Consider the following 14888-nt stretch of genomic DNA (forward strand, 5'->3'; position numbering starts at 1 on the left):
CGAAAACATTACAATTGAAGAATACGTTTTGTTAAGTTTTCATACGGTTTTATTTTATCAGCTCTCAACGATTTTCTGTCCATTTTATACTCTTTATAGGGCCGAATTTTCTACCCAACTGTAAATTATTGATAGAAAGTAAAATGTAACACGTACTATTTTTAAAATGATGCGCATGTTTCTTGTTAAAATATTGTTCTGAAGTAATTTTGGTGAAAAAAAGTAAGATAAGAATTTTTTAAAATAATTGATGTTTTATAATCATGTCTTCAAAAGTGAAAATTTGAATATCTGTTCTTCAGGCAGTTAATTTTCTAAACTTATCTTTTACACTTTCCGGTCTTTGTCTACAATGACAGTTTTTATTAATTTACATAGAGTTTTCCGAAATAATTGATATCGGCTTGAAGGAGAGAGGAATGGAGTGGAAACCCCCATACCTACAGCGTTGCCTCTGTACCCCCACCTACGGCACCGTAGTCCTCCCAGCATCCTCAGCGGTTTGGTAGGGTCGTACCGGAGGAAATTGTAAAGGACGCTCCCTCTATCTTAAAAATAGAAGCTAGTTCTCGTACATATAAAAGGGCGCTACGCGGCAGCACTCAGCAATCGCCTACCTTAGGGTAGGGGCGTGCGCGAGGTACACTGGGAGAGATACGGAGCCGCGGGTCGCCCATCATCATTTCCAATCCATCTTTTCCCGTATATCGGTTTAGCATATCATGCATTTCTTAACCCCTGTTAAATCAACCGCAAGTATTTAGTATCGTTGGATTGGAAAGAAGTAGAGCTATCATTCTCTCTGTGGATTTCCCCCAAATCTCTTATAAATCCAGAGTTTTGATGTCCCAAGTGGAAATGATAATAACAGAAATACTAGGAGCACAATTTAGTAAAGTCTCCTTTCATAATACTCCATGGTCGCGGAATTCTTAGCAGCCAAACTGAGCCAATGGCGAACAGCTTGAAGTACGAAATAAGGCGCCAAAATATGTAGCAGACGACGTGTTACCGTAGAAGCACGTTTGTGGCCGTATCAGTATTTGGGAACGTGGAATTTTGAAAATAAAGGTGTTAAATGGTAATTAACAGTTATATTTAAAGAAATAAATTATATTTCCATGAATGGTGGGCATAAGCCTTCAAAAATTTTATCGTTATTGATAAATGTTGCCAAAAATAAGAATATTTTATGTGAATTTGCATCCTGAATGTTCAGCAAATGAATCCATCATGTCTCCTTGGCTTTCTTCGGTTAAAAGGAAACGTCCAAAGGTATGACAGTTCTATTAGTCACGGTCCGAACATGGTCATAAGTTGTTATTTGTGAATTAATTGTGTTTATTTAAATTTTGTTACAGGATAAACCAGAGGCAAATATAAGTTCAACTGAGTCCTTCCGACCTTTGAAAGCTTCAAAACTAATGATTGCAAATTATCATCAAAAAAGCATCACAGAATATTTTTCTCAACCATTGAAAGATTCCAACAATGAAATAAGTAAGTTGAAATAATTGCTTTCCTTTCATAGTTAAATTTGAAAAGTTCTGACACTAGTAGAAGCTGGTAGAAGGCACTGGTAGAAGGTAAGTTGTTAAGTTATAGCTCAGTATTTGGCGCCATCTATTAAATATTTATGGTAAATTATAAGCTAAGTATTAAAGATTATAAAACTATGAAAGTTACTCTACATTTTACTTTAATTGCACTGTAAATAATATTTTCTTAATTTAAAGTTTAAAATTAAAATTTCGCGGAACAAACTAGATGGCAGTAGTGTCTACTACCTCTCTGTCTAGCTTATAAACGGCGCCGTCAAATTTGAAAAATACTATTGCTCAATGCTCATGGCGGGTCATAAAAGCACCCACAGCGACGCCTAGTAATAATATTAAGGGATTAGTAACGTTTAATTTCGATTTCCTGAAAGTTTTGATCGTTTTAATTTAAATCCTGGAAAATGTGAAAATTGAGTATAATGAAAATGAGAATACTTCGAAATGGAAAATTAAATAGAATGCTGTCAATAACCTTGAATTCAAATTGGACCGACTAAAAATGGGTAAAAATAATGGTGACGGTTTGTTTCTGAAAATTTTTGAACGGAAGATGGCGTTACAGTAGGACTTATAAACAAGATGGTAAAAACCCCCGCCAAAATGACGCACAACAATTCATTTTGACAGCAGTTTATAGAGCACTCAATTCCTACCCCTTAACCCTTTTTGAATTAGATATAACGTCATATCTGTGTCTCTTTATGCTTGAAAGAGCTTTAGCTTTTGTGACGTGAAACGTGTTCACAAATAACAGTAAAAACCATGAACTTCATGAAATTTATACAGGTAAACCAAAGGAACCATCAATAAAAGCAAAGTTGCCTTTAATAGAACAAACAGTCAATTGCGGCACTAAACCACGCAATGCAGAAACCACATCCGATTATGAAATTTTAAAAACATTAAGTACTGCAGAACCGGAGGTTGATAAAACAACCAATGTTTGTGAACATGTTCAAGAAACATTTGTTGAAAATCCTAAAACAATTCCTGAAAAACTTATCGAAGTGAAAACGAATTCAAATGAACATGCTGACATTTCCTCGACTTCTGTGATCATACCAATTGACAATGAGGAACATTCCTCAACTGAAATGGGCCAATTACCAACTGAAGTTAACAGTCAACAACCACCGTTGAAGGACACATTAGACCTTTATACCGTACCATTAGTGCCTTTCACGCCGTTGACCCCATTTGGTTCCGAACTGCAATTAGAAACGCCGCCATTTGCAAATGAATCTGAACCTGAACCTGAACCGTTACCCGAGTCTACAGGAAGTTGTGATACATTCGCATCACTAAAACTTGATAGTCAGGTCAAGTCGGTGCAGTCCTTTGTGCCTTTGACTATGTGCTCTGATTTTACATTAAATACTCAAAAGTAGTTCTGATTTTTACTCGCATATGATTTGTGTCATTTATTGTTAAAAGTGCTTCGCATTCATCAGCATTATGACCTACAAAGGCTTAAGCTAAGCATTGGTTCATAAGGGGGGGCGGGTTGATATATCGCTGTCTACGCCCTCTCATGATATAAAAGGCATACAACGCATGCGCCAAAACGTGCATGGTGCTCATTGAGAACTAACTTTGGTAGGCCACTAGCCTAGGCTAGATCTCAACTTATAGTGAAAACGGAAAAATGAGCAATGTCCGGTAAAATATAAAATCATGTTTCTTTTTGGTATTTATATCTATTTTCTTCAAGAGAAGTGTACGACAAAGCGGGATAATTGTAACATGATTCTTCCCAATAAGGGTGATACAGAGTGTCATCCTTCCGCTATTATCCCCTTTTAATGTTACTTCAAACCTAAGGCAAATAAGACCCTGTTGCCAACTATGGCCCTATATTGACACTAGTGTAATTAATGTACCTTTTGGAACCTTATCCCATAGTTGAAACCTTAATTACTAACCTACAAAACAAATCAGGTTTCCTAAGGCAAATTTACCACTAAGTAATATAGCATACTTTTTCCTTAAACTCAATCGTTATCGTTAATTATTGCAACGATTATTGTCAACGTAGCGATGTATTGAACGTTTCAGACTATAAACAGTCTTCCCCTCAACAAGACGAGCGAGATCTTCCTTCAATTGCTAGCAAACGTCTCTAGTGGCAATGAGTCTAACCTATTTTGGGTATAGACCCTAGTAGCGATCTCTTGACTCTAGTCTCTTACCATCGCTTAGAAATTCTCTTGACTTCTATTTTTAACCTTTTCCCAAACCAAACTCGTCGGAAGGTAGACGTAAACCTTCTTTTAGGGCAATGTTCCAACTTTTTTATGCTGCTGTATGATTACGTGTACAAGAAATTAAGAAGTAAAGCTTTCATTGGCTGAAATGAAACGTAAAACCTTTTTCATTGAATAAAGGAATCTCAAGTACTTGGGAATGGCAATGTTGAGAGTCTTACGGCGGAGTGATACTTAATACTTAGTTTCGTAGAAAATAAGTAGATCCTTTGGGTGCCGCCATTTCAGGGGAACTTAAGTTAAATGGTACTCCCATTATGGCGGACAGTGACTGATTAATGGCTGTGCTATATTTATCGTATTCTATATTTCATCATCGTTTATTTATTTATGTGTTTACTGAAATTCGCAATCATGAGTCTTACGGTGACGTTTTTTCGCAGTTAGGCCACGCCTCTTTATTAGATCCTTTGAATTTCCTTGTTGTTGCCAGGCAGTATTTACGTAACATAGACTTAACCCTTCGTTGTGACCTCACAATGCGTATCTACCGATTAGAAGCTATAGTAAACTGGGAATTTGTTGACAAATTAGTCAGATTGCCATTGTTTGCTTATTTTCACAAAGCACATGGTCTGTCTCCGGCCGCAGAGTCAATGGAGACAAAGAACTTTGAAGAGATATGCGTGGAAATTGTCTATCATTGTGCAATGCTTTGATGCGTCTTTATGCGAGTAGATGTGTTGTTATTTTGAAATCTAAGACATATTTCTATCAGCATAATTGTAAGACATCTCCTGGAGATTCTATTCTTATACTTGAAGGTGAAAGATGGTCGGAAGTGTTATCAGAGGAAAGCCGAGATCAAATGAATTTTTCTTATAAATGTTTTTTATTTTTACGTATATAGTAAAACAATGGTGCACGACATAAGACAAAGCAAAAAAATGTATTTTTATTAATTTAAAATACAATTCAGTGCCGAATCCAGGACTTTGTCCAGGGGGCGATTTTTTTACATCAGATCTAAAAGGCACTTAGGGGGATTTTGATTTTTTTTTGTTGTGGGGGGACAGGCAAAATATTTTTCGCGTCTCAGGGGGAAACAATCGCCCCGATCTCCCCCTCTTATCCCCCAGCGATATAAATTATAATAAATATAACAGTACGGAACTTAAGATGTTTAGAAGCATTTGCGGTGGACAATGCTGGGTCCGGACTCGTCGTACTCTTGCTTGGAGATCCACATCTGTTGGAAGGTGGACAAGGAAGCCAAGATGGAACCACCGATCCATACGGAGTATTTCCTCTCCGGGGGAGCGATGATCTTGATCTTCAAGGTGCTGGGAGCCAAGGCGGTGATTTCCTTTTGCATCCTATCAGCGATACCGGGGTACATGGTGGTACCACCGGACAAGACGGTGTTGGCGAAGAGATCCTTACGGATATCAATATCGCACTTCATGATGGAGTTGTAGGCGGTTTCGTGGATACCGCAGGACTCCATTCCTACGAAGGAAGGCTGGAAGAGGGTCTCGGGGCAACGGAACCTCTCGTTACCGATGGTGATAACTTGACCGTCGGGAAGCTCGTAAGACTTCTCGAGGGAGGAGGAGGAAGCGGCGGTGGCCATTTCCTGCTCGAAGTCCAAGGCGACGTAGCAAAGCTTCTCCTTGATGTCACGGACAATTTCCCTCTCAGCTGTGAACGGGAAAAATAAGTGGTCAGACACGAATCTAACGCGGTCCGGGACGACGGACGTTAAGGGAAAAACGCTTTACCGGTGGTGGTGAAAGAGTAACCACGCTCGGTGAGGATCTTGACCAAGTAGTCGGTCAAGTCACGGCCAGCCAAGTCCAAACGGAGGATGGCGTGGGGAAGAGCGTAACCTTCATAGATGGGGACGGTGTGGGAAACACCATCTCCGGAGTCCAAGACGATACCGGTGGTACGACCAGAGGCGTAGAGGGAGAGGACAGCCTGGATGGCGACGTACATGGCGGGGGTGTTGAAGGTCTCAAACATGATTTGGGTCATCTTTTCCCTGTTAGCCTTGGGGTTGAGGGGAGCCTCGGTCAAGAGGACGGGGTGCTCCTCGGGGGCAACACGCAATTCGTTGTAGAAGGTGTGATGCCAGATCTTCTCCATGTCATCCCAGTTGGTGACGATTCCGTGCTCGATGGGGTACTTGAGGGTCAAGATACCTCTCTTGCTTTGGGCTTCATCTCCTACGTAGGAGTCCTTTTGACCCATACCGACCATGACACCCTATTCGGAGAACGACCCATCTTAGTCAAACTCTCGGCGAACGTCGATATGTTACGGGCATAATAACATCTTTCGGGCAGCGAAACGGGGTCCCCTACAGTAACATATCTTTCGGGCAGCGAAACGGGGTCCCCAACAATCTCATATCTTTCGGGCAGCGAAACGGGGTCCCCTACAGTCTAACATATCTTTCGGGCAGCGAAACGGAGTCCCTACAGCCTAATATCTTTCGGACAACAAAACACGGGCCTCCCACAAATTAAAGGGCTACTATCTTTTGAACAGCGTCCCCAGCTTATTATATTAAGAGTTATGTATCTTTCTGTCAGAGAAACGGACCCCTAGACCTCTCACGTATTTTCAAACGGAAAATTCCTCTCCCTCTAGTCTAAATGAGCACAGAAACATATCCGTTATCTAAGGAATGCTCACTATCTCTACGAGGAAACTATTTTTGGTCTTGGAAAGCTAGAACCAACCAAACTATGCTTACGGAAACCATATATATATTTTCTTATCTATAAGGTTCTACCAGCCCTCTACAATACCTTCCCAATGTAAATAACTGAATATTCTCGCTATCTTAAAGGGGTTCTATATCTTAAAATAATTAATTGTACATAATGCCCATCTTCCTATTATCTATTATCTACTCCCCCGCTAGAGGGTACAATTTCTCATAAACATTTACGCTAAGCTATTTTAAGATTTCTCACCTTCTTTTGCATTTTGACCCATCACTGAAGCTAATTATTCCCACTTCCGATTTACCTGAGGAACTAATTCAATGGGTTTAACCTAACTAGTAATTGACTTATCTACTAGGCGAGGGATACATCCGGTTCTAGAGGGTATAATTCCTGATAAACATTTACCCTAAGCTATTTTAAATTTCTTCACTTTCTGTTTCCTTAAGACCCATCACTGAAGCTAATCACTCCCGCTTCCTATTAATCTGAAGAACTACTTCTATGGGTTTAACCTATCTAGTAATTGACTGATCTACTTGAGGGGTGGGATACGTACTTGATGCCTGGGGCGACCAACGATGGAGGGGAAGACGGCACGGGGAGCGTCATCTCCGGCGAAACCGGCCTTGCACATGCCGGAGCCATTGTCCACAACGAGAGCAGCAACTTCGTCGTCACACATATTTACTTACGGCCTGTAATGACATAGAGAAAAACGTACCTTCCGTTAATACACGTAGCAGAATCGTTCAACGACCTGACAAAGACCGTCCCCATCAAGAGACCAATGACGCGTTAGCAATTAAACCGTTTCTAAAGTTAAGACGAGTTGCGTTGTAATTTTGAAGATGATGATTTCATCATTGGTCAATATCTGGGAATGGTTTTGCATTGTGATATTCAGTCCGAGGGCGGTTATTATCTAAGATAATTCTATGGGTTATCGCGATAATTTCTAAGTCTCAAAGTATACCGTTAGAGTAACGAGCGAAATCGCGTTCCGTCTAGACAAGGTAGCGTCCTCTTAACTAAGTGAGAGTTCTAATCGTAGCGCGAGGTCCGCGGATGCTTTAGTTAGACGCGAGAGAGAGAGAACGGTTCCAAAAATAGAAGCTCAAGAGGGATTATCAAATTTGGCAACCGAGCCAAGCATCTCCCTAAATGGAGAGAAGATCCGAGGAAGACCCCACTCAAGACATTCCGTACGATTCTATTTGACGAGAGATTTTTTACCCCCCTCCTCCCAGGAGAGAGTCCGCTTGAGGGGAGATTACCCTAATAGTTAAAAAAGGAACCAAAATATCGCTCCAAAAAAGGAAGGGACTTGAGAAGATATTCTCAGACGTCCTGTTTCCTTTCTACCACGCGCTCGCGACATCGTAGATGAGATCATTCCTTTTAAGGAAGTATTTGAAAACGTCTTCAGTTCCTGGACAGTCGACACAGTCCTGAATCGGTTCGTTAATTATTAACGATCGATTCAAGACTTGTCCAAGAGTGTTTGTCCAAGAAACGTTTTCCCATTACAAGAATTGCGTAGAAAGAAAGTACTTGAGGTTGAACCTCTTAAGAGTTTCTTTTACGATTCTTGCCATTGGGTTCCTAACTGTCCTTACAAGGAAGATCCAACTTTTACCGGTGATTCTAATTTTCTCTTGGTTTTAAAATCCAATTGGACACTTTAAATCCCGAAATTGTTCGCGAAGTACCGACGGTAAATTAAATTTGAAAGCCGAGGGTTATCCGTGGATGTCGCGGTCCCAGTTAAGGGTAAATCCCGTTGAGTATGGTGGAATCTTTAGCGTACCGAACACTGGGGTGCTCCTTTTCCGAATTAAACAAAGTGGCGCTGTCGGAACGATTCTGCTCCGGCAAGTAACAAGTACGAAAGTGAACGCTAGAACCGGAGGATCGATGGTTTTCTACTTGAGCTTTCCGTGACGTAGTTAGGCCAGCCCACTTTTCTTTCTTTTTTTTCCGCAACTAGGAACTGTTCGCAAGCCCTTATAAGTAGTGCCTCGCGCCAAAACTACAGTCTGAAGACGGGTGGAAAGCAACCCTTACATAGACTGGAAGGTCGAATATGCCACTCTCTGCCTTCTCGCAGCGTCACCGAATCCCATAGCGGCTACCAAGTAAATCACATTTTTCCCGCTTTTACCAAAGGCACACGTGGATCAAGACGAGGCCTTGGTACAATTTTTATCAGGGATTCCCTATTATATCGCGATTCTCGGGCCTTCAACACGCGCCAGCCTATTGCTATACCATTATCCACAGTAGAATCAAGATGTTTGGGACTCTGTATCCCGAGCCCGAGGCCCGAGCTAAGCCTTAGCTTTTCTAATGATATTCAAGTATTAACTTTTAATCTAGGAGAAATAAGTTGGAAGATTCTACGTTGAGTTCGATTGAAACTGTTCGCTTTAATTTAAAGCGCTTTAAACGTCTGGTAACTGAATTATTTATCGAAATAATAACGGTCTTGAAGAAAGCTATACAAATTTCCCAGTCGTTAGTCCGGTGTAAAACTAATACGAAAAATGTTGAATATAACAGTATGTTGATGCAATTATTTATGTAGACAAATCATTCGCGTAATAATAATAGGCTTTAAGCTTCTTGATGTCGCCAATCTGCTGAAATAATTTAGAATTCGTATATTTTGAAATCTGTTTTTAGAAAGCTTTTTTAGACTAGAATTTGGTAAAGCTGGACCAATGACGGTAATATTATTTTTAGACAATTAGAAAATCTTAGAAATGCTGTGTTGAAATACAGAAAAACTAAGGTAAAAACTTAAAAATGCTTGGTATTTTGGAAGAGGGGGCGTTACTACCTACAATAGCTGGCACTCAGACAGTGCAACTAAATATAAAATGCGCGCCTGCGCAGTACCTTATTTAAAACGTTATATTTACAGTCGAAAATGTTGGCATCTTCTGAAATACGTGGGTTTTTTACATTAAATTTAGAATACGAGTTACAGTAATTAAAACTGTTAGATGGCGTTGTCTTGCTTAATTTAAAAACATCTGAATGAGTGTTTTAGTTCCTAACCTTTCCGCACTTGGCGTTGCTGTTACAATTACAGTTTATCTCGTGAAATAAAATCGTGGGAAAATTAAAAATACCTCAAATTTTCCACATACCTTTAAATTAATTCAGAAATTGGCTTATAACTTAAGAAAAACTAAAAAATACGGGCAAATTAGAGGGTGGTAATATTTTTGGAAAAATCGTCATCACTACGTCATGAAAACATACCTCCTTCACGGAGTACTAAAATGTTTATTAGAAACATTAGGCCTAAACCGGGTTAAAATTCGAACATGGAAATTAGGGAAGAGTGTTGCAAAAAGCTCAGGGAAGTTCAAGAATTAATCTTAATTATTTTTTGGAGAATCATATAAGCAGCAGGTTTCGTCCAGGTCAAGGAATTTTACGACTAATAATTTTCCTTGATTTTACGAAATTAATATGATTTCCCTGATTCGTCAAGGTAATTAAGGTTTTCCCTGATTCACCAAGGTAATTAAGGTTTTTCCTGATTTATCAAGGTAATTAAGGTTCTCCCTGATTTATCAAGGTAATTAAGGTTTTCCCTGATTTATCAAGATAATTTAGGTTTTATCTGATTTATAAGATATTTAAGCTTTTCCTTTATTTTTCAAGATAATTAAACTTTCCCTGGTTATTCAAGATAATTAATTCTTTCCCTTATTCATCAACATAATTAAACTTTTCCCTGGTTTTTCAAGATAATTAAGATTTTCCCTGATTTACCAAGGTAATTAAAGGTCTTCCCTGATTTATCAAGATAATTAAACTTTTCTCTAATTTATCTAGATAATTAAACTCTCCTCTAATTTATCAAAGATTAATTGAGATTTCCCTAATTTACCAACATAATTATCCTTTTCCCCTTACTCTAAACAAATTCCCCTGTTATTTCCATGAATTCCATGTATTCCATCCATGGAGTACACGAAACATAAAAACCAGTCTAAGAAACATTTCATCAAAACAATTTAGTCTCAAATTAATAATTCTGTACATATATAGGCCTATATATTTGAAAGATGTGTGTTTGTACTGTATGTCCATCCAAGAATAGACCTAGGCCTTGAGGGAAGTTTCCCGTCTAAAAGTCCTTATAAGGCACTGGCGTCCGGATCTACGAGAAAATTATTCTAAATCCGGCAACTGCTGAAAAAAAGAGGCACTAATAGAGAAAGAAGCTGCATGCTCTCGAGCCTCCCGATCCTTAGAGAAGACGACACAGAAACATTCATACAGCGAGAACTAGAAGCGGAGAAAATACTATGGCAACCAAGCGTGACTACTATAGCCTAGTTTCACGATCTTGAAGTCTTTAAGTCAATCTGCTAAAATACTGGTAACCAAAGGTGGCTCGCAGCCCGCAACAATGTGCATAATTCAAGCTGTGATGGGCCTTGGCTAGAGCATCACACTAAGAAAGAGGAAAATAGCATTTTGCGTAGGGGTATCTTCATCCTTATACCAGGGAATACTAAACTAAAGGAAGGAGTATTTGTAAGGCAAATTGAAATAACCGCGTGTAGTTCCGCACTGGGGAGGTTAGTGAAAGCCTTAATATAATAATACTTTTCTTTGAGGGAAGTGTACCAACCACAAAGAGGGGTGGGTAATTGTAACATGATTCTTCCATCCCAACCAACATCAGAATTAACATTTATTACAGCAAGGTTAATTGCTAAACCGAATCACATACGCCATGTAAATAGTTAATTCCTCATCATTACTATATCTATTAGCGCTGCTTAACTATTTGCATGCATGCGCTTGTGTGTTAATTAATTTTTGTCCCACGTCAAGACAATCAAGGTTTGTTGGTTAATTGATTGATTGCTGCATTGGGATTAAGTAAATACCAAAAACAGTTATAGTTAATTCACCCTAGCACGGTGGCGATAGTTATATACCCATCTTTATTAAGTTTGATGAGCGGGAGAGCAAACAAAAAGGCCATGTGACCCTGGGAAGAATCATGTTACATAACTTAAGTATTAAGAGGATACCGAGTGTCATACCCTTCTTCTATTACCCCCTTATGCTAGTATTCTATTCGTACGCAAGTTTATGCAGCATGGAGAAAAATACTCTTCATTGCCTCAGAGGCAACGTTTATGAAACCCCGCCACGAGTTCCTCTAGTAAAGTGTTCCCTGGCATAGAAAGACGACGGTAAGTTAAGAAGAACGAAAACTCCGAAGATGAAAAAGAAATGAGGAGCGGAAGTGAGGAGGAAATTAAAAAAAGTTGGATATGTTTCCGTTTAACGTTCTTTTTCTTTTAGCGTCCCGACCTTTTATTTTCATCTTCAATAGATCATCTAATGAAAGAAAGAGATCTTTTTTAACAATGTCCTTTTGCTTCTCTACAAGCCATGGACTTTATAACCCTTAGAGGACCAGAAAAGTTGTAAATTTCCATGCAATGCATCTCTTTACTTCCTCCCCCGGGTCTAATTAATTTCGAGAGACCTTGATATACCATTACCAGAAAAATAAATATCCTAATTTTTACGTCCCCTCTTTGGACTTTGCTAAAACACTCTGCATATTTTTGTATAAATATATTATGCAATCACTCTTACAGTTTACAGATCCCCTATAGGGTCTATAAGATCCGTGCACCGACGAAAGATAAGCCTACGAAGGTGGTATAGACAAGTAGAACCCTGCGAGGCTACGATGCTTGTGCTTTAGCCATGTAATCGAAAAGATACAATTTTTATACTAACAAGCTGGTTAAGCCATAAATAAGAGTTTTGCCATCACTGTTATCATAAGTTTATAAGATATGTTCCATAAGTTTGTCACTGGTAACTGAGAGCTTGTCATGAAGTGATTGAAGTGGGTCATAGATTCAGAGTAAAGCGACGCCTGGTGAGGTGCTGTTAAAGGCTTAGTAATGCAGACTAAATAGGACCTAGATGGAACTTGGTCCTGCAAAATTAACCACCACCGAGTGTACTTAGGACTTCAATTCTCGCTTCCGTCGTTCTCCTTCTCGAACTAGTTATCTCGAGTACTATAAGTCTCTCAGTAGCATTACGAACTTGTATAGGTAGTGCACTCATACTTATGGAAGGAACATGTCTTATAAACTTATGCTTTGTCTAACCAAGGAACGCTTTTACGAACGCGGCACGGATAATCTCAATAGTTTCAGTCGCGAGACGGTTTTATTTAGGAACGAAGCTCAAAAGATGGAAGAGCTACAGGCAACAGCTGCGACAACAGTCTTGTAGTAGAATCTGCATTTGTCCTACATCGTACCCGTTTTCTCTTTTTGCGACGGTGGTATAGGGCAACGCGCTCATTCCTTCCTTGGCCCGCTTTTCATGGATATCCTATTAATATCGTTCTCTCACTTTAAAGGAAAAGTTTAGGTAACATAACATTATACCAGGGATTGATTTAATTTTAGAAGTAGGAATGGATAACGGTTAGAATTAACTTCAGTCCGACTCAAAGCCCACCCAGTATAGAGCCCTTCCCTCCAACACGTAACGAAAAGGTACTTAAACCACGTTTTGATGACGTTGCTGACGGGGAGGGCGAAAATACGAAATTCCTATTTACCTCTGTCGCTATGACGACCCGCCTCTTCTTTCATACCCATCCGTCCCGTGGAAGGGGGTCTGGGACTTTGACGCGCGCCCAGATTACTCTGTTCTCCATTCCTACTTCTAAAATTAAATCTATCCCTGATTTACACCACGACTTTTGAAAACAGTCTATTGAGTGAATTATTATTAGTTTTGTTGGAAAAAAGACGAAAGTTTATCTTCCGTCAAGGCAGCAAAAAACAAAAGTCCATCAATGATAAAATCACCCCCTTACATTTCATTAGCAATAAGTTTTTCATATTTTATTTTAATTCATGTTGATTTACAGTATACACTTAGAATTAATTTTTTAAAGGAAAATTTCTGGTAACGTAACATTATGCCTTGAAAAAACTGACTTTTTCTAAATATAAAAGGAATTAAATATTGAGAAAATATATAAATGCTCTCTTATTACAATATGATAATTAGTACATTTAATTAGTCTTAAAAACAATCAAAGACTACTGCACCATCCGCCATTGGTTTAGTGCAGACGTCTGCTAGCCAGAACCTCTTACCCCCTACCTTACCCTTACCTCTCTCAGCCTGTGAGAATTCAACCAATCCCATAGGGGTAAGAGGTTCTGACTAGCAGATGCCTGCACTAAACCAATGGCGGATCGCGCAGTAGTCCTTGATAGTTTTTAAGACTAATTAAATGCTTATTACTTTGTATTAAGAGATCATTTAATATTTTTCCTTTCATATTTTGAAATAAGCAGTTCTTTTCAGGTGTAATGTTATGTTATCTAACCTTTCCCTTAAGTTTAACATACTGGCATAAAGACAAATTCTTGGTGGCTTACATTCAGGCAAGAGTGAGTGTATACGTAACCATCTGACGGGTGGACCTGTAGGCATGCACCGGTCAAACGAGACATAATTTTTACGTGGCCATCTTTTGTAGGATCAATATACCATTCTTGACCTTGACCAGGTTTATGGTCGGCAAATAGCACGTTAACGAAAGTACACTTACTAAAAGCACCCTTTTCAACTTCTATAAATTTATTCTTAGCGCTCCGTGATTTAATGTAGTAACTTCCAAATTCGGTTTTTTTAAAACTAAACATTTGGTGAATACCATATCCGTATGGTTCTGCAGAAACCCATTTTTCACTTGGGAGATGAATCCCTACACTTCTGCCGTTAAAACGAGATGTTATTATGTAGAATTCCTCTTCGTTCGGTCCGGAAATTTCAAACATGAACCAGCTTACGTTGGCGGGTTTTACCTCTCCAGAGTAAGTGACGTACAAATCATGATATCCTTTGACGGGGACAACCTTGCCAGTGACTTCATCGAACTCGGATTCTTGAGACAACTTTATACTTGAAATGAGTTGCCCATCTTCATTATCAATGCGAAATTGCAATTTTCCGGAGATGTTTTCATTCTCGATGGTGTTTAATCCAACAGTCACCTTGGCGGCTCCAGTGACCCCAAATGCGACGTTTTTCAAAATCATGATGTTTGTACTCGGATCAGAGTTGCTATAGAGGTTGTTAGGACGTGCTGGTACAGTCTCGAAACTGGAGATGTCGATTTTCTCGAAAGCGGAGAAGAATGGCTTATCCGGAAGTTGTTCTTCACTTCTTTGGCAGGATATGACATCTTTCTGAATAACGCTGGCAGCAATAATGCCGGTTAACAGCAGAGTTTTTGATAGATAACCCAGCATGTTTGATGGTTTGTCGTAGCGAGGTTATAGGCGATCTTTACGAAT

The 14888-nt window shown here is 39.3% G+C and overlaps 2 protein-coding genes across 4 annotated transcripts; one reads left to right on the forward strand and one right to left on the reverse strand.

Moving 5' to 3' along the window:
* The first annotated feature begins 936 nt into the window (after positions 1-936).
* On the forward strand, positions 937-2965 carry LOC149618526 (uncharacterized). 3 transcript variants are annotated; one of them, XM_089855441.1, is made up of 4 exons: positions 937-1081; positions 1185-1275; positions 1362-1500; positions 2346-2965. In XM_089855441.1, the coding sequence occupies exons 2-4, from the start codon at positions 1234-1236 to the stop codon at positions 2945-2947; spliced, it is 783 nt and encodes a 260-aa protein (XP_089711567.1). In that variant the 5' UTR covers positions 937-1081; positions 1185-1233; the 3' UTR covers positions 2948-2965. The 3 variants fall into 3 exon arrangements, with proteins under 3 accessions (XP_089711567.1, XP_089711566.1, XP_089711565.1); XM_089855440.1 differs by having other exon boundaries at positions 987-1081; positions 1220-1275; XM_089855439.1 differs by having other exon boundaries at positions 991-1275.
* A 1728-nt stretch (positions 2966-4693) lies between these two features.
* LOC149618527 (actin 403-like) lies at positions 4694-8457 on the reverse strand. The gene is made up of 4 exons (XM_089855438.1): positions 8309-8457; positions 7058-7196; positions 5545-6031; positions 4694-5464 (listed from the first exon to the last, which is right to left on the reverse strand). Exons 2-4 carry the CDS (start codon positions 7181-7183, stop codon positions 4947-4949), a joined length of 1131 nt encoding a protein of 376 aa, XP_089711564.1. The 5' UTR covers positions 7184-7196; positions 8309-8457; the 3' UTR covers positions 4694-4946.
* Between the last annotated feature and the right edge of the window lie 6431 nt (positions 8458-14888).

This window comes from Phalangium opilio, unplaced genomic scaffold (assembly GCF_054372755.1).
Source record: "Phalangium opilio isolate 3A_F unplaced genomic scaffold, DU_Popi_V2 ptg000209l_1, whole genome shotgun sequence".
Classification (NCBI taxonomy): Eukaryota; Metazoa; Arthropoda; class Arachnida; order Opiliones; family Phalangiidae; genus Phalangium; species Phalangium opilio.